Here is a 24,880-nt window from a genome sequence, read left to right as displayed (position 1 = left end):
TTCAGTTGGGCCAGATTTACAAAACAAGACATTTATCTGGGCAAGACATCTTCAGCGGGTTGTGGTTTTTAACACAAATTATGTATATCGAAAAAGAAGTACAGTTTTAGTCATTGTTTCCCTTTAAAAATTGGTCACATTTGACACAGGCGCATCAAACAGTGCATAAAAACAACGACAAAAGCTTGAACTGAACAGAAACTGAGGTCGCTGCAATACTTAACTCCACTTTTGAAATAAAAAAACAAACATCTTGATCATATCTGAACCCAGGCATCAATCAAAGTGCATAAAAAAACAAAAAAAAGTGGCGAGTAATTGCAATGACTTGCTTCCGTTATGAATTAAAATAAACATCACCTCAGGCACACCTCAAAGTGCGTTAAGAAGAAAAACAGGAGGATTTTGTGAAGGCTCATGGTTTATGTGAGGAACTGGAGAAATGAGACGAGTGTGCAAAAGATTTTAAAGGACAATTCCAGGCAAATTCAACCCGGGGCTCTAATATTTTAGGTCTAAAAGAAGAATCTGAAGATTTTCTTTTTAATGTCTCCTGTTCTACAGTTGTTCTGTCTGTCCCCGCACCGCCACGGCAGTGTATCTTCTATCTGTTTACATCCCATAAAAAAATGCTTTTTTTTCCACAGACAGCGTCAGGTGGCTTCAAATATTCACCGAGGGGTTTGTTTACTTCAAGAAAGCGAACATGTTTGTAAACACAGCTGTAATACAAAGTCTCGTGTGATCTCGTGAAGTCTCGTGCGAGGGTCAAGTTGACGGCTAACTGTGTTTACAGGTCGTCTGAAGCTCCCGTTTGTTTTTATCAAAAAAGGAATGTCAACTCAGAGCCACAACGTCTTCGTAGCAGTCAAAGTAAATCTGGATGTTGTTTATTCTACCTGTAAACTTACTGAACACGTCAACTTTCGCGCGAGACTTTGTATTACAGCTCCGTTTATAAACATGTCCTCTCTTGAAGTTAACAAACTCCTCGGTGTTTGTTTGAAGCCATCTGACGCTGTTTGTGGAGAAAAAAATTGCGGTTTTGAGGGATGTAAACAGCCTAAGATCGCAGGGACAGACAGAACTACTGCAGAACAGGAGACATTAAAAAGAAAAACCTTCAGATTTCTTCTTTTAGACCTAAAATATTAGGAAACTCCGGATTGAATTAGCCTGTTACTGTCCTTTAAAGCAGCACGTTGTGCAGGAACAAAGTGGGTTGTCTTACCGTGGCGTCCCTGGTGGGGGAGCTGGACAGCCGGCTGCTGCTGGGCTCCCATGTGGAGGAGCTGAACGCTCTGCTGCTGCTGCTGCTGAAGGCCTCCTGGGTGGAGCTGCGCGACAGGCCCGAGTAGCCGCCGGCGCGCGAGCTGCTGCCGTAGGAGTCGGACACGTCGCTGGTCCGACTGCGGTAGCTCCGCAGGGCACTGGTGGAAGAGGACGGGGTGGAGGAGGACGAGGAGCTGTCGTTGAAGCCCAGAGAGGCCAGATCCCTGCTCAAGTCGCTCTGAGACACGGATTTCCGCCGGTTGAGCGAGATGCTGGAGGCCGCCGGTGAAGAGGAGAGGTAGCTGGACTGGGCCGAGGACGAGGAGTAGGAGCTGTAGCCGCCGGTGTAGGCCGACCCGCCGCTCAGCCCCGACCCTCCGTAGCTCTTGACGGGCGTCCGGCTGAGGCTCTCGCTCCGCCGGCTGCTGCTGCTGCCGAGGCCGCTGATGCTGCTGCTCCCGAGGATGTCGCTGCGCGGGATGGTTCGGCCCCGGTCGCGGTCGGGGTCCGAGGAGGTGCTGTAGTTGCGGCTGCGGGCGGCGGAGCTGCTCAGATAGCTGGACGAGGAGTAACCTGAGGAAGAGACGGAGGAGGAGGCCGGGGACCGGTAGGAGGACAGCCTGTCCCGCTCGCCGTACGAGCTAAGGCCCGGCGTCAGCGAGGAGCTGTAGGAGCTGTAGTGGCTGGTGTAGGAGGGGCCAGCGTAGCGCTTGGCGGTGGAGGAGACGCGGGACATGATGATGCTGCTGCTGCTGCTGGTTTCTCAGCCACAGGGAGGCAGGGCCTCTGGAAGACTGCATCGACTACGGACACAAAACAGAGACACAGCAACCAGACCGTCAGAAACAATCACATTTATATCTATCTGGAAATATCTACAGCCCGGATCCGTAACGCAAAACAGCAAAATGTTTTATCTTGGCAAATTAAAGCCACTGCAAAGATGAACTCAAAATGAATACACCTTGTAGCAACTAACCTCGTCCAGTTCTAATTCATTGATTTAACCCCCCACTTTTGTTTATTACGGAAGCGTATTGCATTAACTTGAAAAAAAAAGCTCTGTTTTTTGGGGTAATTTTTTTCTTTTTTCTGGAGTAAATTTTTTTTTCCCCCTGTTTTTCGGAGTAATTTATTTTTTTACAAGTAATGTAAGGACTGATTTCAAAATAAAGGTGCTCCACCAGACTGCTCTGATATTTTCTGAGTTATACTCTCTGAGGTGGTGTTCAATATCAACCTGAATTTACAGGGAACACAGTGAAAGTAAGAAAGATTACTGTGCTTTTTCTTTGAAAATCTACATCACCTTGCAAACTATGCAACTGAACCTTTATTAACCTTTATTTCTTAGCAATTTTGCCTGGTTAAATAAAGTTTAATGATGATGATGATGAATACTGTAGTATATATAGGTACATGTAGCACAAAACAATGCAAAATTGCTCATAAAAACAGGGGAAAAAAATATTACCCAGAAAAACAGGAAAATAAATTATTATTTACAGTACTTTTACTATTATCAATATATTTTTTCTTTCTTTGTTATGATTTGTTTTCATCAGATGGATAAGGTCCAAGGGGGGAAATATATAGGCTAATGTTTGTTTGACATAAATGTTGATGCCACTGCTGCGAAAAAATAAAATATAAATAAAAAACATTTGATCACAAAAAAGAAACAATCGCATCCACACATTACATCAAAGGTTAAACATCCGCCTTCACTGGTTTGAAGACAGGAAATGACATCACTGACAATAACACAATAACATGAAAACTTAAAACCTTAAGTGAAACGACCAGTAAGCCAGTCGCCACAAATCACATCACTTTGACCTTCAAAATGTGCTCTAATGTATTTTTCATGACTTGAGTGAACATTATGTCTTGTTTAACTGTCATTTATCTTTCATCATTATTACTTTGGGGCCTTTTTTATGCTGTTAATGATAGTTGCAGTGGAGAGAGACAGGAAATGAGGCGAGAGAGAAAGAGAGAGAGCGGGGAGCTGAACATGCAGAACATGGTCAGCCTGGTCCCGAGTCAAACCAGCGACCTCCCGCTAAGAGCTCAATATGTCCATATGGTCGACTCCACTTAGCCACCAGAGCAGCCTGACTGTTATTTCTATGTTGTAGTCCAACCAAAACAAGTATTATGTTACACTGACAGCCTGAGATTATTAAATCAATATCAACTTAAAATCGGACACCCAAAATTATGGCTACATTTGGCGCTACACAGTAAAACACTCAGATAAATGCTGGAGGAACTGGTCCACACTTTGGCAATCATCAGACCCACGTATTTTGGTTATGCCCGAAACTGGAAACGTCTTGGGAAGAAGTGTTTTCAAACACTTAAATATGTATTTGGTGGAAATATAAAAAAAATAAATAAAAAAAATAAAAAATCAAGCAACTGTTATTGTTTGTGCTGTTTCTCAAAGTCTGCTATTGCATGTTTTTGTAATGCCCGCTATTGTTGGTGCTAATGTCATAGCTCTATGTGCTATTTTACATGTGTTTCTAGCTGCAATTTGTTTATCTTCATGTTATGTCTGCAAGCCAGTGCTGCTTTGTGTCACCTGCTATCATGAGCTGTCGTTATGCCATTATACATTTTATGTCTTATTTGTTTTTATGAGCTTTTATCAGGTAAATTCATATGTACAATAAGTTGTATTTAATGCATTACTTAATTGTTGCCCCTATTTGGAAACTTGCATTTTCTTTTAAATACTGTTGATTAGTGTTGCATTGCCCCTGTTAAATAAACCAATAAATAAACTCAAAACTGATTGAGTGTTCCTTTGAATAAGCGAGTCAGTGTAAATCTGTGATATAAAAACCCTGTATCTATCTGTGGCTGGTTACAGAGCTACAGTGCAACATGGACTATTCTACCATGAACCTGTATAACACATAATAACACGTAACTGTGATACACTTTGCTGGGTGGACGGATCTGTGGGGACGACGATAGCAGGCGCACGCTGCTGCTGCTGCTGATGCACTATTCAGGTGTGATGTAATGCTGGAGGACGGCGCAGCAGCTTCTTCTTCTTCTTCTTCTTCTTCTTCTTCTTCTTCAGGGCTTTAAATCCCACTCACGTGGAAAACACACAGGAACTGGACCCCCCCACCCCCTCCTTAAAAATCAAGAAGGTAAATAAATAGACTCCCTCCGTGTTGTTTTGTCGTCTCAGATTACAAACTCTCTCTCTCTCTCCTTCCCAGTGTGAGTCTCCGCGGCCTGGTCTGGTGTGGTGTGTGAGGTGAAGTCAGCAGCACAGCGTGTTCCTGTGGCTCCTGTTCACATACACAGCAGCGTTTGAATAAATAAAAGTATCTGGTGTTGCTGATCCGTGTTGAGTTTAGAAGAGGAGGCTCCTATTTCTTTAATCTCTCTCTCTCTCTCTTCTTCCTCAGCCCCTACTTCTCCTCCTCCTCCTCCTCCTCCTCCTCCTCCTTCTGGGTCTCTACTGCTTTCTCTCTCTCTCTCTGTGACCACGGGTTTATCAATAATTCAGAGTATGGATCTGGAGTCGGCAGACAGGCAGCATGCTGAAGACAGGCAAACAGGCCGGGCAGCTGTGGCCCGGCCCGGCCAAAGCCTCGCTCTGACTCCGAGTCGGCCGGTACATGTTTCGAGGTTTGTTTGTTTCCTTCGTCCGTCTGGCAGCTGGAGGATTATTTTAATGTTTGGGGGGGCTCTGTGGTGACCATGGCAACGGTTAAACACGGCCGACCTCACCAATTAGTTTTCTGACGGGATGAAAAACTGGTTCTGGACACACTCTCCAGTCTCCACCACCACCGTGTTAGTTAGTTACCACACTGAGACATTTCTAATTCAAGCTATACCATTGTCATCTTTAAAGGGATAGTTCAACATTTTGGGCAAATTCAATCCCTACATACGTCATAGCAGTAGGTTGAGGTTCATTCCCTTTAATTATCGGTACATGTTGTGTTGAGATCGGCGGGGCAGAGACGTGAGCTACTCAGTGAACACAATGGAGGTGAACGGTACAGGTCCCCTGTCCCTCATCAAACTCATCAAATACACAATCCAACAACTCCACAACGCTCTGGTGGACAAGTTGTGACCTGCACGTTCACCACGCTATGAAATAATCATGTAACATTATGCAACATTACGACACATGAAGCAAATACTCTGAACTACTTGCGCTTTTGAAATCAAGTGTCTGAATGTAGTTCCGGCTGCATTTGCCTCTAAAACAACTCTCCCTGACTATCTCATAGCGTGGTGAATGTGCAGGTCACAACTTGTCCACCAGAGTGTTGTGGAGTTGTTGTGTTATTGTGTATTTGATGAGTTTGATGAGGGACAGGGGACCTGTACCGTTCACCTCCATTGTGTTCACTGAGCAGCTCACGTCTCTGTCCTGCGGATCTCAAAACAACATGCACCAATAATTAAAGGTAACGAACCTCAACCTACTGCCATGACTGTAGGGATTATGGTGAGAGGAGGAGCTGACTAAATGTTGAACTATCCCTTTAAGCCAGTGGAGATGATAAAAACGTACACAAATAATCAGATCTTTAAGCCTGAGTCAGTAGCTCTCTGCACCAACAACCGACTGTGAGTCCAGCTTTCATATCCAGTATTTCACTTACAGCTACAAACTTGAGAACCTGCTGTAATAACTCCGCTGATAACCGATATTGGTTGCTGAGCTCCGCTAAGCTCTGACTTGATTCCCACTGCTCGCACGCAGATCCAGGATCAGACTGAACTCGCTGAAACATGGCAGCAAAAATCAAGTCACAACATCCAGTGATGTGATTGCTTAGATTAAAAATCTCCAAAAACCTATTTTCTCCATCAGCTTCTTCCCAGACTGACGTGGCCACACACAGCTGCACCATTTTCTGCCAAGATTACTTTTCTTTTTTGGTCATGTGTCAGGATGATTATTCAAATCAAGTCGTTTCACATCAGTACTCAGACACTTTCATTTTAGAGTCTGGGAGATTGGGATGAACTTCACTGAGCATTAAAACAGATAATCTAGAAAATGATGGGCAGATTCATTGTTAAGGAAAATGATTTCGAGTTGGAGCCTCAGTGTTTTTATTGGAAACAATTTTCACATTGCCTTTAAAGGGGAACTATGCAAGTCTGGTCTGGTCGCTTTTCTGCTGTTTTGCTAGCCATGTGCATTTGTTTCCAACGAAGAAGCCGGTGAGAAATCAATCCATGGAGTGGTGGATAACATTATTTATCATCTACCATGTTACCATGTGTATATCTGTGTAGTCGTATCTGTCGTAAACAAGAGATTACGGGTTACGGGGCGCATGGAGCAGAGTTAAAGGTTATAACTACAACTTTTTCATCAAAAGGATACATTTTTCAAAAATAATGCATCCACAGAATGTCTAGAGGGGTGCAGAATAAAAGTATTAATTTTACAGAATTTTTTTTAATAGTATATAAATAATTGTTTAATAAATTTTGGTGGGTCCGAAATATATAAATATTTACATCTGGTTACATTGGCAACGTCGGCATGGAATGATCTCTGTGGCAACAGCATTAGAATGTTGATGTCATGTGTAACTGGCAACCAGTAAAACAGAAGGTTGGAGCGAGAGCAGGCAGTGTGAGTTCTACACCTACTGGCCAGGAGGAATTAAACTTGTAGCTATCACCTTTAAGGTAAAAATCCTGCATAGTTCCTCTTTAACATTCAGATTTCCTTGATCCAATGTTTATGTAGATGTTTACGCAGTATATTTGGGGAAAATGTGTTAAATCAAAGAGGTTGGGTGCACATCTTCTCACCAAACATCATTTTCAAAGTTTGCGTCACTGACTTTGACTGAGATTAAACGTATTCATCAGTGCAAACTCCTCCATCTCACAAGGCTGCAGCTGTGGAGCCCCTTCCTCATCCCCATCCTCATCCTCATCCTCATCCTTATATGACTCCAGTCCTCACACTGTTTAGCCACAGAGATAAAACTACAGTTAAGAAAAAAATTAACCTGTGTGATCTGTGCTGCTTCAGACATCGAGCTGTGTTTTCTCTCCAACGCCCACTGTCTAAACACGGCTCTCTAATGAAAGCGCCGTAATAATCCAAAGACAAATTCTTATCAAATGAGTTCTCTCTCTGGTTTCCTTGTTCATTATTATGTGTAACATGTTGGACCGTCCACCGAGGCGCCACCTGCACCTGCACCTGCACCTCTGAGCTCTCACAGCTGTAGCGCAGCCAGCGACCCGGCGGCGGCGAGCTCGGGGCCGGGCCTGGTGGGCGAGCTGCTGCTTGCTGAGAGTGAAGTGCAAACAGCGAGTCACACACCCGTGGGAGTTAAACGGCCGCACAAACACAGGAACGCGCGCAATAGATTGATAAGGTGATGGCAAAAAAAAAAAAAAAAAACTATGGATCTGGCTTCTGCGAGGGCGATGTCTCCACGGAAACAACAAACGCACAAGCACAAGAATGTGCAACACACACACACACACACACACACACACACACACACACACACACATAAACACACACACACTCTGGCAACTCTGCATTTTCGGCCTCCCCTGAGGTTGTGCTAACCAGCAGTTGCCATGGCGACCGTGGCAACAAGCCGCATTTGTTTGCTTCCTAGCGAGGCATTAAGAGCTTTAAAAGTAGCACTAGGACGTTTTTCCTCCACAGCCAATTTACACTTTACACCGGCAGAGCTGCAGTGCAACGCTCTGTCGCTCCCTGCTCTGCTTCACACAACCACCAAGGAGATGAAATGAAAAAAAAAAAAAAAAAAAAAAAAGAAAACCTCCCTAACAAGCCCCTGTGCTGCTGCAGAATGGATAAAGCAGGATCAGACAGAATCAAACATGAAACGTCTGGAGGTGAAGATGAAAAACAAACGGTGTTATGATGATGAATGGGTTTGGTTTTGTCGTTCCACTGGACTCGTACTAACTCTGTATTAAGAAAGCTGTCAACGCGGCGGCACAAGGGGCTGCGTGAGCTCAGCGGACGCCGGGAAGACTTCAGCAGCTGACTGCTGGTAATTCTTGGCAAAGGGGGCGGCAGAGATGAGGTTTCACTTACTGGGCAGGTTTCAGGAAACCAAGCTAAAGCCCAGCAGGAGCCGCACGTTCATTACCTGGAACTGGACTCAGGAAACAACTTGGAGACAAAGACGAGGGACATAAAACTAAAGCACTGAAGAAACAGCCACCACTGCTAGAAACTACTTTACTTAACACCTGCACACAACCGGAGCTCACTTTTGATTTTAATGGGGACTTATTATGGAAATATATTACTTTTTGAAGGCTCTTTAACATATATTTGGGTGTTTGTCTTGTCTTCCGGCCCCAAAAATGTGAGAATTGACAAAAAAATCTGTAATTTTCAGGCTCCCTATAGTTGAAATTCATGTGCATTTCTTCCAGTGATGTAACTAGCTTTTGAATTTGCATAATACCACCCCTACCCGGGACCGGTAGAAGGGCGGGGCAAGCAGTGGTTCATTTGCATTTAAAGGGACAGGCACTGAAACCAGCCGTTCTGAACAGGGCTGTTTTGAGAGGATGAAAAGAGCTGTGATGTTTCATCCCCGGGGTATTTTGACCAAAGCATGTCACAGACATGTCTTTAAGACACCTCGGAACTATTTTAATTTGTGGGGGCAGAATATGTCTCCTTTAAAGCCACAGAGTTCAGTCAGATAAAATAATGACTTGTGACCCTGGTTTCATCCTGAGTGTCCTTTAAACCCAGTGTGGGTGGGTGTAAGAATCAGGGAACATGGGGCGGCTTGGGTGGAAACACAGATATAATGATTTAAACGCTCACCAATACAGTATGTTGGTTAAAGAGGAAATATACAAGTCTGGCCTCTCCTCCTCAGTGTCTCTAACCCTCCTCTCCTCCATGTGTGTTTTTTTTCAATGAAGCCGGTGAGAAATCAATCCATGGAGCAGTGGATAACGTTATTTATCATCATCTTGTATGGTATGGTAAGTTTTAACAGGACCTGATTGATAAGGGACTTTGGGGACGGATGAAAATTCACTTGTGACAAATCTGTATTGGGGCCTCAACATTTTACTGGTAGATGGTAGATGGCCTCAGTGCAGAACTGCATGAAACTCTTGCAAAATATAAATAAAGATCAGCAGAAACAGGGTGAAAAGTCTCTAATTCACCTGCAAAGTTTGAAGTCTTCATGTCGGTTCTTATCACTGACCCTGACTCTTCAGACTGAAACTTCAGAGCTTCTCAAGCCAAACTGCTGAAACTCACAGATCCATCTCACGTTGAGCTCTATAAACATTTCGCCAACTTTCAGCTCATTTCACAGACAATAACTTCATTGTTCTGGATCTTCTCCCTCTCTCATCCTACTGAGCCAAAAAAGTAATAACATGTAATCTGAAACTACAGATAAATAAATCCCATCCAACGACAGAAGAGAGATGACGAGACAGAGTTTCTAAGACACATTTTCCCAGCGGTTTTTATCGATATTACTGACTCGGTCTATTATGTCCCTGAGTTGCGCCTCTCTGTTGTTGATAATCCATTATTGTAATCAGGCAGTGAGTCAGATCTCTAGCAGCACATATCGTCCTCCCAGGTCTCCGATGGCCCATTAGAGAGCAGCGTCGGTCTGGAGTGCGCTCAGAAGAGGATGTGTGATGACGCAGGAAGTGGCGGGCCGCCGTACTCTGGGGGTGACACCGCATTAATCTGACATCAGCCTGGACGCTCTCTTGAAATTTGGAGTGAGAGCGTGTGTGTGTGTGTGTGTGTGTGTGTGTGTGTGTGTGTGTGTGTGTGTGTGTGTGTGTGTATGTGTGTGTGTGTGTGAAGTAAACTGTTAGCTCGGTCTCTTGTTGAGTCAGTGCAGTTTAGATGCGTGAGAGTGATGCACAGCTGTTACCGTGGCGACAGAGACGTGTACACAAGGAACACGTGTCGTTACATACATGTTGGACGAGTGGCTTCAGATCCCGTGTAACTAAATTACTCAGGTTGTCCATGATACAGGAGACAGAGAGGGTTATTGATCACTGATATTTCACTGACAGTGATTCGTCCAGTTAAAGGGATAGTTCAACATTTTGGCAAATTGGCCCATTGCCATAATCGCTACAGTCATAGCAGTAGGTTTGTTACCGTTGGTGCAAGCTATTTTTAGAACGGCGGAGCAGAGCCGTGAGCTGCTCAGAGCTACGCTACGGAGGCTCATGGGATTTCTTGGTTTCCCTCATCAAACTCATCAAATACACAATCCAACAACTCCACAACGCTCTGGTGGACAAGTTGTGACCTGCACATTCACCACGCTATGAGATAATAACAGAACGTTACCAGACAGAGTTGTTTTCAAGGTAAATACAGAGACTACTTGCTGAAAAACTGTTCCTGAATGCAACATTCATCAGCGTTTTTGCATGAATTTCCCTCTAAAACAACTCTGTCTGGTAACGTTCTGTTATTATCTCATAGCGTGGTGAATGTGCAGGTCACAACTTGTCCACAAGAGCGTTGTGGAGTTGTTGGATTGTGTATTTGATGAGTTTGACGAGGGAAACCAAGAAATCCCATGAGCCTCCATAGCGTAGCTCTGAGCAGCTCGTGGCTCTGCTCCACTGTTCTAAAAATTGCTTGCACCGACAATTAAAGGTAACTAACCTACTGCTATGACTATAGGGATTATGGCAATGGGCCAATTTGCCAAAATGTTGAACTATCCCTTTAACAGTAACAGAGCACGAAGTCTGAGGAGCAGGTTGGTTGTCCGGACCAACCAGTAGTGAGTCGTACACCTGGTCACATGCAGTAGATCTGAGGAGCTCTAAATGTTTTTATACCAATCAGGAGAAATGTTTGTTTTTTTAAGTCAATCTATATAAACAACAATATCTATATCAGGAGTCTTTATTCTGTTTTCCTCTGAGAGCTTATTTTACAAAATGAAAATGGCAGAGAACAACTCGTGTTTTGTATCATTCATACTTTCAGTCTTGCGTAAATGCGTGAAACAAATAGTATGGTTTTAGTCTCTATCATCCCGATAGCCGTCCCCAACGTATCGCTCTCAGACAGCGAGCGACCTTCACCTTTGACCTCTGACTGCCAAAGTGTACTTCCTTGAATTTAAGTGGATAAACACCAAATTTGCAGACGTTCATCCATAACATCATAATCCTTAAAGTTACGACAATTGCTGACATGGAGACTTAAAAATGCACAAAAATGACAAGAAGCTGGGATGATATAGAGCAGGGGTCTCCCACGCAAGTAGCTCATCAAAGGGTTCATGAATCATACATACATTTGAAAACCTGATAGGTCACCCTGCACCAACCAGGATTTTCCCTGCCTATGGTGACTTGTATCATTAGAACAGACATGTCCTGTGATTTTCAGCCTCCTTTCATTTTAAATAAAGGAGAGACAATATCTGACAATATCTTTCAGCTTTCAGCCGTTATACCTGAGGAACACCTGGTTCCTTCGCTCCACTGTTTGTACCAGTAACAAACTGTTGCTGGTTTTAGTTTGGTGTCGGGGAGTGAGTGCAGCAGATATAACTGTCTGGAGGTTTATCTTTTCAAGTGACCTCTTCAATATCTTATTCATAAATACAAAAATATTGATTAATTCAGCTTTAAGTCAAGTTACAATTGGTGAATGACTCTTATCAGCATCAGAACTGACTTGCTGGAACTTTTTTTTAGTGTACGAATTGCAATTATGTGAACTCACTTTGATTTGGCAGCTGTAACGGCTTCGGTCTACCTATGAAAAAATGTACAAGTCACCTCAGTATAAACCAAAATAAATGTACTGGCTCAGATTAAAAAGACAGAGACAGGGGGGCTGCCTGCATGAGGAATAATATGAGGAATGAACTCGGGGGCTTCTGGGCTTGGCTTGGTCTTACAGGTGGCTATATATACTCTGAAATGTGAGCAGATAAGAGGCGGCCGATGTCCTGAGGGCCACGCTGACGCCTCTGCCCCCCCCACCCTCCCCCATCCTCTCCCCTACAAACAGCACAGCGACTCTGCCTGTTGCCAAGCATATTAAAATTAGGCCGGACTCCTTCTTAAATCTGACGAGCCATAGTTGGACCTTCCCCCAGGCTCTCCAGAGATAAGTGGTGAAACTCCACTCAACGCGTCTGGTGTGTTACAGTACAGTACGGTACAATACTGTATATAGTTACAGGCGGATATATAAGAGACGAGGAGGGGCTGGGAGCGCAGGAATGCACCGTGCTGGAGCGCAAAAATGAAACCACAGAATTAAAGTGGCATCCAAGAAACATCTGGTTCATAAAAATGCTCTGAAAGCAGCGATTTAATATCAGTATGGGTTTTTTTTCCTGGTCCTCGTGCCCCGTGGCCGTGTCTCCTAAATCTCAGGAGGCTCTCTCTGTCTGAAACAGCTCAGTCACCTTTCATTTTCCATCCGTGAACATACTTTATTAAACTCTCCGAAATAGGTCACATCCCCAAACTCGGAGGGGGAGGAAGATTTATTATTTTTCATATTTCATATTTTGCCGTTCCCTTCCAGCACACACACACACAGACACACTCGTTATGATCCCTCACTACAAAAACCAAGTTTCTAATCTATAATGTGAAAACCAATTAGCATTTATTATTAGCGCCACCATCTGTTGGCTGAGTCACGGGAGAGGCCGGGGCGGCAGCAGGAAGCTCAGAGAGCGGTGAATGAGCTCCGGCCACGGTGATTGATGCTCCGGTCCGCGCAGCTGCGGCCGCTCTAATTCCTTATTCATTGCAGTAATCATTTGGTCAATTAGACACATTATCATTTCAAACACCTATCAATCTCCGCCGGTCCACCGAGCGACGCCGAGGGAGGCCTCGGCTGCACCGACCTGACGTGGAGCATTACTTCACACCGGTGGAATAGTTTCTGTATGTTCGATCGGCACCAGCTCCACTCATAAACTCAGTCATCTTTGTATTTAAAGGGCAACTATTATTCTTTTTTTCCTCGTTGTCAGTGTGTGAAACGTGGCCAAAGTTTCAGATCCCGGTGGGCCTGAAGCTCAGGTGTCGCCGCAACTTTCCAACAGTTTGTTCAACTTCTGCACAGCTCGCTCTCCCCAAAAAACAATCAACTCGATCACTATTATAAGCATTTCATTTACTGCATGACACAAACAAACAACCATCAGTTCAGGATTATTGTTTGCCAACTGCGGAATAACATTTTCCACTTCTGTTTGAATTTCAGGTAACCCTTTCATTTACAGGCCATTAAATAGGTGATAATGTCAAGAAACAGCCAAGAAATAACAATTAATTGCATCATAATGTCTAGAAACAGCCTATAAATAACGGCCAATTTCATAGTATTGTCATGTTTTTCATCAAGGCAAAAGATTACACATGCTTTTCATGCTTTGAATTTTTTGGGAAAGGCCAGAATTTCAAAGTCCTTGCAATTGACTGTTATTTCTAGGCTATTTCTAGACATTATGATGCACTTAATTGTTGTTTCTTTGCTATTTCTTGACATGATCATGTAATTAACGGCCTGTAAATTAAAGGGTTACCGAATTTTACTGCATTTTCCAACTATAATCAGAGGTTATATGGAATATTTCCTATAAAAAAAAGAGACTGAAGGACTAAATCCAACTTTGTCACATAATGAGCAGGTAGTGGGTGTAATATTAACAGAGCAGAGACATCCAGCTCTAATCTTTCTTTGTTTCTGTGGATGTTTACGTTCTCATGTTCTGAACCAGATCTGGGCTCGAACACCTACTTATTCCCACAGTGAGACAGCAAAGCCAGACACCTGTTGTTATAGTAACAATCTCACAGTGTAGTGGAGACTCTCCAGAGACGAGATCTCACAGAATCTTGCGCGATCAAACGTGACTCGAGAAGAAAAACAAACAAACATGGGAGGACAGGGTGACGTGGTGGTTCTGGCCGTGCCACCAAAACCTCTCCGTCTCCATAGGGGATTGTGTTCCTTTGTCCAAGGGTTATTACAGTTCACTAAAACTAAGACTAGCAGTGAAAAAAATATTTAGTAAACTGAAATAAAAATGACAATTTTTCCAAAAACGAGAACTAAATAAAAAACTACAATGAACAAAACTAACTAAAACTAAAGAAAACGCCACAGCTCAATGTGGGACGACTTGAAGTACGACCCACAGGTAGATAATAGTGAATGTAACTTGATGAGGACTGATGGGAAAATTATGGGATGCAACTAAAAGGGAAAAATCCCACAAACTTGGAAGTTCATCTTCAGAGGTCTGACAGAGGCTTTCTCCTAAAAACCTGAAAAACTAAAACTAAGACTAAACTAAAACTGCTTATACACTTGTAACTAACTAAAACTAACCTGCAATAAAAAAGCAAATTAAAAAACTAAATAGAAATAAAGACTAATGAAAATTTTAAAACTATAATAACCTTGCTCTGTAGGGTAACAAAACGTCACTTTGATCGCTCTCCTCCACGTTATTATCACTGCCTCTGTTTTATAGCCACGACTCTGTGGAGCAGATTCATTTCAGAGCGAAAGCAAAACAATTAATCCAGAGACTGTGCAGTCACACACACAGTGAGTCAGGTTTCATTGCTGAAAACATTAAACCTGAAAAAGTCTAACGGCATCTTGTGATTACGTCGTGCCAAACTAAATTTTAAGCTCCATGAGAAATTGTCCGCTTGGCGCCGCTTCCAGCTTCACCTCTCTGACTTAGTCATCTGAGTGAGTCACTGGTGAGCTCAGACTTAACTTCATCTGCTTCGTAACTTTTCCCCAACTCTCTCTCATAAAGGGAACCTGCTGCTGTGATACACCTGAGACACGCACACTGATGCAAAACCGTCTGTACTCTGGGACACTTAAGCCCTTAGACTGTGTGTGTTTGTGTGTCTCTGTGTGTGTGGTTACCTGCCGTAGTTGTAGCTGTGTGTCAGTCCCTGCAGACTGCGATGGGTCTGGGGCGGCTCATCCTATTGTTGCTACCCCACCACAGTGCGCACACACACACACATATACACACACACAGGCGTTGCGAGTTTGCAGCACTGGATACTCCTGTAGAAACACACAAACACAAACACACACACACACAGAGGTTACATGTCATACCACTCAACAACAGCTACCAAACAATCTAATTGGTCAGGAAATCCCTGCCTGTGGATAGAAAGTAACCGCAGCGCAGAAGAATATTGCTGCCCAAACGTAGGGCAAAGATTTTACGATTATATCCATCTTCATTTGAAACTAAGATCTGATATTGATTCATAAATCCTTCGATCGATCTTTTAATGAACACCATTGCACTGTTTACTTCTGGAGTGGGTCATTTTAAATAAATGTGCATAATGTAACTTGTGCTTTTTTGGCCAATTTAATATAAACATGAGTATTTTTAATAATACACCAGGTTAGAGTTCCTGTTTGTTTTTTTGTTTTGTTTTGTTTCTTCTCCTTTCTTTTCTGTTAAGATGACACTCGTGATTGTATGTATTTAAATGTTTAGCGTCCACAAAACATGAGCATGACACTCAAATGAAACAAATCAATCAATCAAAATCCATCTTTGTACAATTTGCAACATTAGTTTTGTGAATAACCAAGCAAAATTGGTATTAAAACTGAAATATCTCCAAATGAATCAATATCAAATCAAATCGGGACCTTGTGAATCAGAATCAAATAGCCCAACGACCTACATAATTTGTTCTGTGACAGGTCACATGTTGATATGAACTCTGGAGAAGTTGCTCCGTAATAAAGCTCAGGTAAAGATCTTTCAAAGCTTCATTATGCAAACTTTTTTTTCCAACCACAACCTGCTGCTGCTGCTGTTTGTTTGTTTGTTTGTATGTTCACGACAACAACCACAGGATTCATGCATTTCAACCGGTGTCAGGCTCCGACTCTGAGACGCTCGGCTGTGCTGTCCCTCTACTACTCATGCTACAAAAATCCCGAGCTCTCTGAAACGTTATCCCCTATCCTCTATCACCGTCTCCTCGGGAAGACGAACCCTACGGGCGCTGAGGACAAGCAGGTACCTAAGAGGAGAGAGAGAGAAAAAAAAAGGAAGGAATTGCGGTGGTTAAGTCGGTTCGTAAAAGAAGAAGAAGAAGCTCACCCTTTTGTTGATTCAGAGCGACCGGGGGAGCACCGGTTAAGACGGAAAGAGAGAAAGCAACGGGGGTGCTACTTGGGAGGCTGTGGCCCCAGAGTGCGAGAGGATAGCATGAGCACAGCGAACCAGAATGCCACAGATCAGGTTACAGGGCCGGTAAATATAGCAGACGCCTATGACCTCCACAGGTCACTCAACACTCAGCGGCGTTCCAACGCGCTCTTAAAGGACGAGCGTTAAGGCTTTTTATAAGCATCAGGTCCAACAGGCTGCTGCAGAAAACACATAGATAGATAGATAGATAGATAGATAGATAGATAGATAGATAGATAGATAGATAGATAGATAGATAGATAGATAGATCTTTTTGCCTTCACATGCCCAACCAATCTTTCCAATCTCTTTGCATCTCTGTGCAATTTTTTCAAGTATATGTTCACAAAGTAAACATAAAAAATTAATGAAAACAAACAAAACAAACAGGCAAACTGAGTTGATAATTTATACAGGTGCCTCTCAGTGAATTAGAGCATCATGGAAACGTTTATTTATGTCAGTAATTCAATTCAAAAAGTGAAACTAATACATATATCCATTACAAGCAGAATGAAACATTTCATGTCTTCATTTATTTAATTTCTTTTAATTGTAGTGATTATGGCTTACATTTACAACTAACATTCAGTATCTCAAAACTCAAATCTCTCAAATACTTCTGAAAAGTATGTCCATCTATATGCATTCAATGTTTGGTTGTGGCTATTTGACTAGAACTACTGTAATGGAAATTGACTTTTCCATGCTATTCTACTATATTGAGATGCACCTGTAGTTGTGTAAAGGTAAACTAAAAATCACAGTGTGTCATATGATGTTACTGCAATACTCAGAAAAATAATGAAATAATATCATATTGTGGCTAGAGTATCATAATAAATGACTGAATAGCATATCATGAGGCCCAATCAGCAGTTTCTAATGAATGTAGGCTATATCATATATAGTTGCAAATATGTTGTGAGACAGTCATAAATCCAGAGTAAATAACCAAACTGAATGCACAGTGAATGGTTTGAGGTATGTGTGCAGGACAATGGAAAAAAAGAGAGACTTGGTGCTGTGGTGGAGCTCTCTCTCTCTCTCTCTCTCTGTCTCTCTCTCTGTGAGGGGTATAGCATTACATGACACTGAGAGGAGCAGCCTGGGACGACACCAGCACAGAAGAAGCCATGGTTGATGCACTGCAGCAAAGTGCATACCGTACATGTATATATATATATATATATATGATTATGGCCTGTATCTGCGAGGTAGCAGCTTGTGAGGCGAACACCAAAGCGGTTGTATTTTCCATAACGTTGTTGAACCACACGTGATTAGATAACCAGTCAGACCCCCCCACGGAGAAGCAATGAAAAGGGGGCAGGTTTGTTTGACAGCGCACTGTCCGCGAAGGGGGCGGAGTAGATTGAAGAAGCAGCAGGGAAATTTTAAGCCGAAGCCGAAGCTCCCACTATTCGCGACGATATCGCCGAATGCCGCGTCGCTCACATTGAGAATACATTGTGCCGCGCCGCGAAAGCGAAGGCGACACCGTTCGCTGCGCTAAGCATGCTGGGATAGCCAATGTAATCTCAATGTGAGCGACGCGGCATTCGGCGATGTCGTCGCGTCTAGTTATTGAAAGGCTTCACCTTTCACTGTCCCTCCGTGCGTCCTCAAGTCGGCGAAGCGAACCGCGAAGTTAACAACGCATCAACGTTTATTATCAACACGGTTGTTGTTCGTTTCGTCCGTGTAACGTTAATGCTAACCTCGGTGAACATCCCGCATCGGTTACCAGTTAAAACTTGCTACCTAGCTAGCTAATTCAGCTGTATGTTTGTGTGTAGCCAAGACAGCAGCAGCAGCGCGTTCACTGACCGCCCCAACGCCAACAAACTGTGGTGTAAGCAAATTGTGTGGCACTGCTTCACCGACAAACAGTGCACATTTTTTATTTCGACGAGGACCTTTTGTACAGTACATGCCAGGTCAACATTTTACTCTACCAGATATAGTTATAATCGATGAAATAAGCGACACTTAATTCGACAAAAAAACACCAACTTTTGGCCGTTGGTTGATTTGGTTCAGCCGTTAAAGTCTCCCCATCTCTCTTTCTCTCTCGAGCAGCTTAACGGTTTTCGAATGTACGTTAAGAATATGAGTTTGTGCTCGTATCCATGGGAGACGCACACACACACACACATATCGGTGTAAGGTAGCTGCATTCACTCACCCCACAGTTGGAGATCACCTCGGAGCCGAGCGGACGGAGAAACGCCCCCCCTCAAAAAAAAAAGTGTCTCTCTGGCCGGTTTGCGCTGCTTCAAGTTGTTGCGAAGGACAACCGACGGTACCACTGACTCGCCACGGCGCTTTTTTTTTTTCTTTAATCAAGACTCCGCTGGTGGTATTCATTCAGCCATATTTCCTCTGTCTTCTGCAACAACCGCCTTTGCAGTTGTAGAGTTTCAGCCAGCCCAGCGAGCCGAAGCCGAGCCGAGCAGCAACCGAGTAACGGTTCTTTTCGCTTTAACGCTGACGTCAGTTCGGTAACCGAGCTGAATATCTGATTGGCTCTCGCCTTCTCCGCGAGCGTCACCAAAGCCAGCGCAGTGGACCGCCTCCCTACACCGTCGTCATGGCGATGAACGTAAACATCAGTTATGGCTTTCATTGAAAAAAAAATGCTACGTTCAGGCCCGTGGGAAAGAAGGAAACATGCAGTTTTTCACCCCCAGTTCTCTGGTTTTATAGGGTCGATGCTGTTGTATTAAAAATACTAGATGATGATAGACATTTTTATTCATACATACATAATATTTGTAGACAAATATGGTTCTGTATGATTGAACGATAGATGTAAAAAGAAAATAATCAATTTTATATTATTTATGATGGCTGGTGAAGTATGCAGATTAATAAATATATATTTTTTTACTGATAGCAGTAATTATAATGATGAATTTCAATTATCAATAAATACTAATGACATTTTCCAAAATTTGGAATAAAGATAATAATGTATTTTGTTATTTTTTGGCCAATTTGATAGATTTGACCAATGTTGGTGCCAAAAATGGACTTCTGTGCTGTTTTTACTCTATTTGATACCTTAATGACATCCAGTATGGACATGGTTTTCTCACTCTCATGACTCCAGTTCATTATGAGGACATGTTTTTTTCTGTATTAATGGTTGGTTGGGTGGGTTAAACATTGAAGGAGATCTGTTAATACGTTCTGTCTTCAGACTAGTTCCATGTTTCTGCACTTGACTAGTCATTCATGCTGGAGTGTGTGAGCATCTGCATCAGAGTGAATGAGTCATATACTCACACTGCAGTATAAACGCCTCAACCATGAACCACATCCAGACCCCTGATCCAAGGCTGATGCTGCTGCTGCCGCTGCTGCTGCTGTGAATGAAACAGACTGTCACACGCTGAGGAGGGAGACCGCCCTTTATTACCATCTGATGATGCATCTTTCTCGATATAGTATATATATATTAACACAAGAGAGATGACTCATTCTGATCCATTTAATACTTCATATAGGTTTCTACAAATAAAAGAGAAAGAAAGAAAGAAAAGATTATGCCTTAACAGATTATGAACAGTCCCATGTTACATATAGGTGAATGAACATATTAGCTTAAATACTCGTAAGACTGAGCAGGGGTGAGACCTCGGGCATCCTGCACTTTTAGTCCAACAAAAAAAAATCTATAACACTATAATCAAAGACAAATATAACCCTCTAAGATCCACCTGAGCTCTTGATGCACTACTTTTAGAGGCAGATGATGACTCAAGCAGTGTATTTACGGATATATCCAGAGTAGCAGTGTCTATTTAGATTCATAGGTTTGCCATTCAAACAGGATGTGGAGAACTAAAACGGCCAGATGTCTGGTGTTATGCGTTGTCTATTTAATTTTTTTTTTTTTTAAAGAAACACAAATCTTTTCAAGGTATTAATTATTTTCTGACAGAAGAGTGAATGAGAGAGGTTCCTTACAAATCTTTTCAAGGTATTAATTATTTTCTGACAGAAGAGTGAATGAGAGAGGTTCCTTATACAGTAGGTGTAAGAGACATTTTCGGTTTCTCATTCGCTCAGTCGCTCCCTCTAATATGAACAGATGACGGTGGTTTAGAGGATGACACGATGAGTTATACCTGACTGAATTTAAAGGAGAGTTGTTTTTTTTTGTCCAGGCTACTTAATTAGTGATTTATTCTAATTTTTTAAGTGACATAACTTAGATAAGACTGATACCACTACTGCTGTGCTAAATATAAAGCTTAGTTTAGCATTAAAGCTACAAACAGCTCTTCTAGCCCGACTCTGTCTGAAACAAATAAAGTTAACTCTCAATTTTAATTAATTAGCATGTTTTGTTACATTTGGACAGAGCCAAGCAAGTTGTTTTCAGTCTTTATGCTAAAATAATCTAACTAGTACACAAACATGACGGTGGTGTTGACTTTCTCGTCCATCTTTTTCTGTTTTCCCCAAAAAAGTTCTCATCTAAACGTCGTATTCATCCTTAGATTAGATATAAATTGTCAGAAAGCCACAAGAGAGATTGTGATGATCACAGAGGACTCCATCTGAACTGCACTCTTATACTCTCGTCCATTGAAGCTACTGCTGGTGGAATAACTGCCTCAGAAAATGAGAAAAATGAGAGTCTCCCTGAAGGACTGACAGGTTTAAGGCGGCTCTTGAACGCATCACAGTTTGACTTCCTTTGACGACACGACCTGACGCTCACTGCTGATGGTTCAGCCAACATCTGAATATGATGCGACCAAAAACACAACACAATAAACAAAGACAAAAAAGTGTTTAAGGTGGAATTTCCCTTTAAAGGTCCTGGAAAACCTGTTTTTGTCAATCAGCTTCTTCTTCAATTCACGTGAAACCACACTCACACAGTCCACAGGAAGCTGATTATAGATAATAAATAGTAAATACTGATGTTTTTTTTTTTTAAATCTAACTTTAACTTTGTTGCTTTATTAGTCATCAATCTTCAAGGTTACAGAGAAATACTTAAAAATCTGAAATTAAAATAAAATTTTCAGGAGCTTTAAGGGCTGCAAGATGGCTTAGCCAACTTTTTTTTTTCTTTTTTCTTTTTTGGCTTGTAGCAGTAAGCAAGAGAGACACAATAAATAACATAACACAATGACATAATGTTCCTCAACATGAAAACGAATAAACAAATAAATAAATAAATAAAATTCCCTTTGTCTCAATTGTAAAACAAAAGAGCACATTAAATAAAAAAATTTAAAAAATCACACATCCCTGCAAACGAACCGCACACTGATCAGCACGGACACGACAACTCAACACCTCGGTCCAGAATCAGATATATGTCCAGCACTGCACCTCCTCCTCCTCCTCTTCCTCCCTGTGCTGGTGTCTATGGCTGTGGTTCATGCTATGCTAACGGGATGAACTGAAAGCAACAGGCTTCAGTATTATGGCTCCTGCTCGTTGCTTCCACCTGCACATTCACTCCTATTGTCTATCATCATATCACCTCCTTTTAAGCAGTTACAGCAGTGGTGCAACACTAGTCGATAATAATAATGATAATATTGTGGGAAATATTTAAGCTGCAGCTCGGACACTTGGTTTTTGTGTCTCGTCTGATGAGCTGCTTCTAACACTGAGCAGCTATACTGTAGGTAGGAAATAAATAAATAAATGAATAATAAAACAAAACAAAACAAAACAATAGCACCAAACATCTAACAATCAATGCTCCGACCTCTTCTACAAGTTGGAGGCTGCATATTATTATAATCAATCAATACTGAACTGTATGTGTTCCACGTCATCACAACAACGACCATCTCCTCTCCAGCTATCTTTGTCTTTGGTGAGTGTTTCTGTGCAGAACCGACTGAAATGTAAAATACATGTGTGTGTGTCTGCAGTGTGTGTGTGTGTGTATATATGTGTATGTGAGGGGGTTGAAAGACTAACAGAAGAATAATGTGCAGTTTAAATGGATGGACCCTCCAGCTACTTCCTTATAGCGTCGGGGTCAGAGGGTCGGGTCAACATTTTAAAAACAGCAGAGTCTCAGATTCTTCTCACATATTCAGCCTCGAATGTGGGTCGAATGATTCCCACAGTTTCTTTCCCACAATGCAACTGGATAGCATAGAAAACTGCATCTTTTATAAGATGCTCTACTTCTTCTAACGCAGGCTTGGAAAAAAAATACTGCACATGAACACACTCGGCATCTGTTCAAGTAGGATCTGATTTTGGATCGCATGCTGCACAAGTCAGAGTTTAAATGTCTGAAAATAATTAAAGAGATACAACAACGGTTGGTCCAGCTCATATTGCACTGAATCATAAATGCAAAAAAAATTAAAAATAGTAATAATCTGAAACAAAACATGTAAAGATACATCACTGTGCTTTAAATCAAAAGGAACTTCAGAAACACTGTGCGACCGTGTTTCATTAAAACGAACATAAACACACACAAGTGGATGGAAAACTCACACACTCTGAACATTAACAACAATGACAGTGTATTTTATACTTTTATACTTCTGCTGTGGAAAACCTGCACCAAGAGATTGTCTTTTAGGGACCCAGATGTGTGTGTGTCTGTGTGTGTGTATAACTGTATGAGTAACACTGGATCTTGCTTAGTAATGAAAAACAACCTGCAGCAGGGGGCAGCACACAACATGACAACAGCTGCTTTGTGGTAACCATTGTGTGTGTGTGTGTACAGGTGAGTGTGTGTGTGTGTGTACACTACAGTGGCCCCGAGGTGCAAATCACAACGGCAAATCAGAAAACACAACAACAAAAGAGAAAACACAACGACAAAAAGAGAAAACACAACGGCAAATGACTAAACACAGTAGTAATTTGTCGTTGTGTTTTCTCTTTTTGTGTTGTGTTTTCTCTTTTGCTGTTGTGTTTTCTCTTTTTGTGTTGTGTTTTCTCTTTTTGTGTTGTGTTTTCTCTTTTGCTGTTGTGTTTTCTCTTTTGGTCGTTGTGTTTTCTCTTTTGGTCGTTGTGTTTTCTCTTTTGCCGTTGTTTTTTCTCTTTTTGTGTTGTGTTTTCTCTTTTGCTGTTGTGTTTTCTCTTTTTGTGTTGTGTTTTCTCTTTTGCTGTTGTGTTTTCTCTTTTGGTCGTTGTGTTTTCTCTTTTGCCGTTGTGTTTTCTCTTTTTGTGTTGTGTTTTCTCTTTTGCCATTGTGTTTTCTCTTTTTGTGTTGTGTTTTCTCTTTTGCTGTTGTGTTTTCTCTTTTTGTGTTGTGTTTTCTCTTTTGTTGTTGTGTTTTCTCTTTTGCCATTGTGTTTTCTCTTTTGGTCGTTGTGTTTTCTCTTTTGCCGTTGTGTTTTCTCTTTTTGCCATTGTGTTTTCTCTTTTTGTGTTGTGTTTTCTCTTTTGTTGTTGTGTTTTCTCTTTTGCCATTGTGTTTTCTCTTTTGGTCGTTGTGTTTTCTCTTTTGCCGTTGTGTTTTCTCTTTTTGCCATTGTGTTTTCTCTTTTTGTGTTGTGTTTTCTCTTTTGTTGTTGTGTTTTCTCTTTTGCTGTAGTGTTTTCTGATTTGCCGTTGTGAGTTGCACCTCAGGGGCCACCGTAGTTTACTGTATGAGTAACACTGGATCTTGCTTAGTGATTAAAGGACCTATATCTAAACATTAATCTGACATATCCTCAGTTTTAATTCTTCCTCCACTCAGTTTTGTGTTTTTTTTTAACTTTTTGTTTCTTGACTAAAAGATGTTTGACCTTCTCTGTGCAGAGTGAGTATTTTATTTTATTTTTCCCATCCTCTGACGGTGCAACAACATTTTCTCTGAGCTCCCGTGTTCACGTTGCTGAGCACATGATTTTGTGACATCACAACCGGCTCAGGTCAGGAACCAATCACGGTGCAGCGTTCGTGAACACATGTAGGAGACGTTTTTTTCCATCCAGTTCAGAGTGAACAGTGTTTTGCATATTCATTAATGTTTGATTTTTAAGACAGTCAATATCAGACATGTTGGTGTTTAAAGCAAAAGTATATATATATATATATATATATATATAGTATACTATATATCATGTCTGCACACATGTCTGGAGGAAACCAACTATAAAGACAGTGGTTCTCAAACTGTGGGGGCGACACAGGGCGTGTGTGTGTGGAGTAAGTTAATGTAATTTGTGCAGGGGGAAAATAAACAAGCGAGCGAACGAGTTTCCTGCTTCATCAGAAAACTGTGCTTCTGTCTGAACCACACACATGCAGAATAAATCCTGAACTGTGCTGCGTAAAATAAAATAAAAAAACAGTCCCACAGTGTGCTGGCATCATGTCGACTTTGTTTG

The 24,880-nt window shown here is 41.9% G+C and overlaps 1 protein-coding gene and 1 long non-coding RNA gene across 6 annotated transcripts in view; one reads left to right on the top strand and one right to left on the bottom strand.

Annotated features, from left to right (window-relative positions):
* The window catches only part of usp2a (ubiquitin specific peptidase 2a), a 63,939-nt gene extending 44,924 nt beyond the window's left edge, over positions 1-19,015 (bottom strand). For 2 of the 5 annotated variants that reach the window (XM_083985430.1, XM_083985434.1), the window contains exons 1-3: positions 16,461-16,746; positions 15,245-15,391; positions 1,232-2,075 (exon numbers count right to left, since the gene is read on the bottom strand). In XM_083985430.1, the coding sequence (XP_083841556.1) occupies positions 1,232-2,008 (777 nt within the window). In that variant the 5' untranslated portion in view covers positions 2,009-2,075; positions 15,245-15,391; positions 16,461-16,746. Of the gene's footprint in view, positions 1-1,231; positions 2,076-15,244; positions 15,392-16,460; positions 16,747-18,738 lie in introns of those variants that run through there. The other 3 variants (XM_083985432.1, XM_083985433.1, XM_083985431.1) reach the window with 3 other exon arrangements.
* A 492-nt stretch (positions 19,016-19,507) lies between these two features.
* On the top strand, positions 19,508-22,914 carry LOC310996031. The gene is made up of 2 exons (XR_014595876.1): positions 19,508-20,516; positions 20,577-22,914. It is a non-coding gene; the product is annotated as an uncharacterized lncRNA (long non-coding RNA).
* Positions 22,915-24,880: the final 1,966 nt, after the last annotated feature.

This window comes from Trachurus trachurus, assembly GCF_905171665.1.
Source record: "Trachurus trachurus genome assembly, chromosome: 13".
Lineage (NCBI taxonomy): Eukaryota > Metazoa > Chordata > Actinopteri > Carangiformes > Carangidae > Trachurus > Trachurus trachurus.
This window is presented reverse-complemented; position numbering and strand designations above follow the sequence as displayed.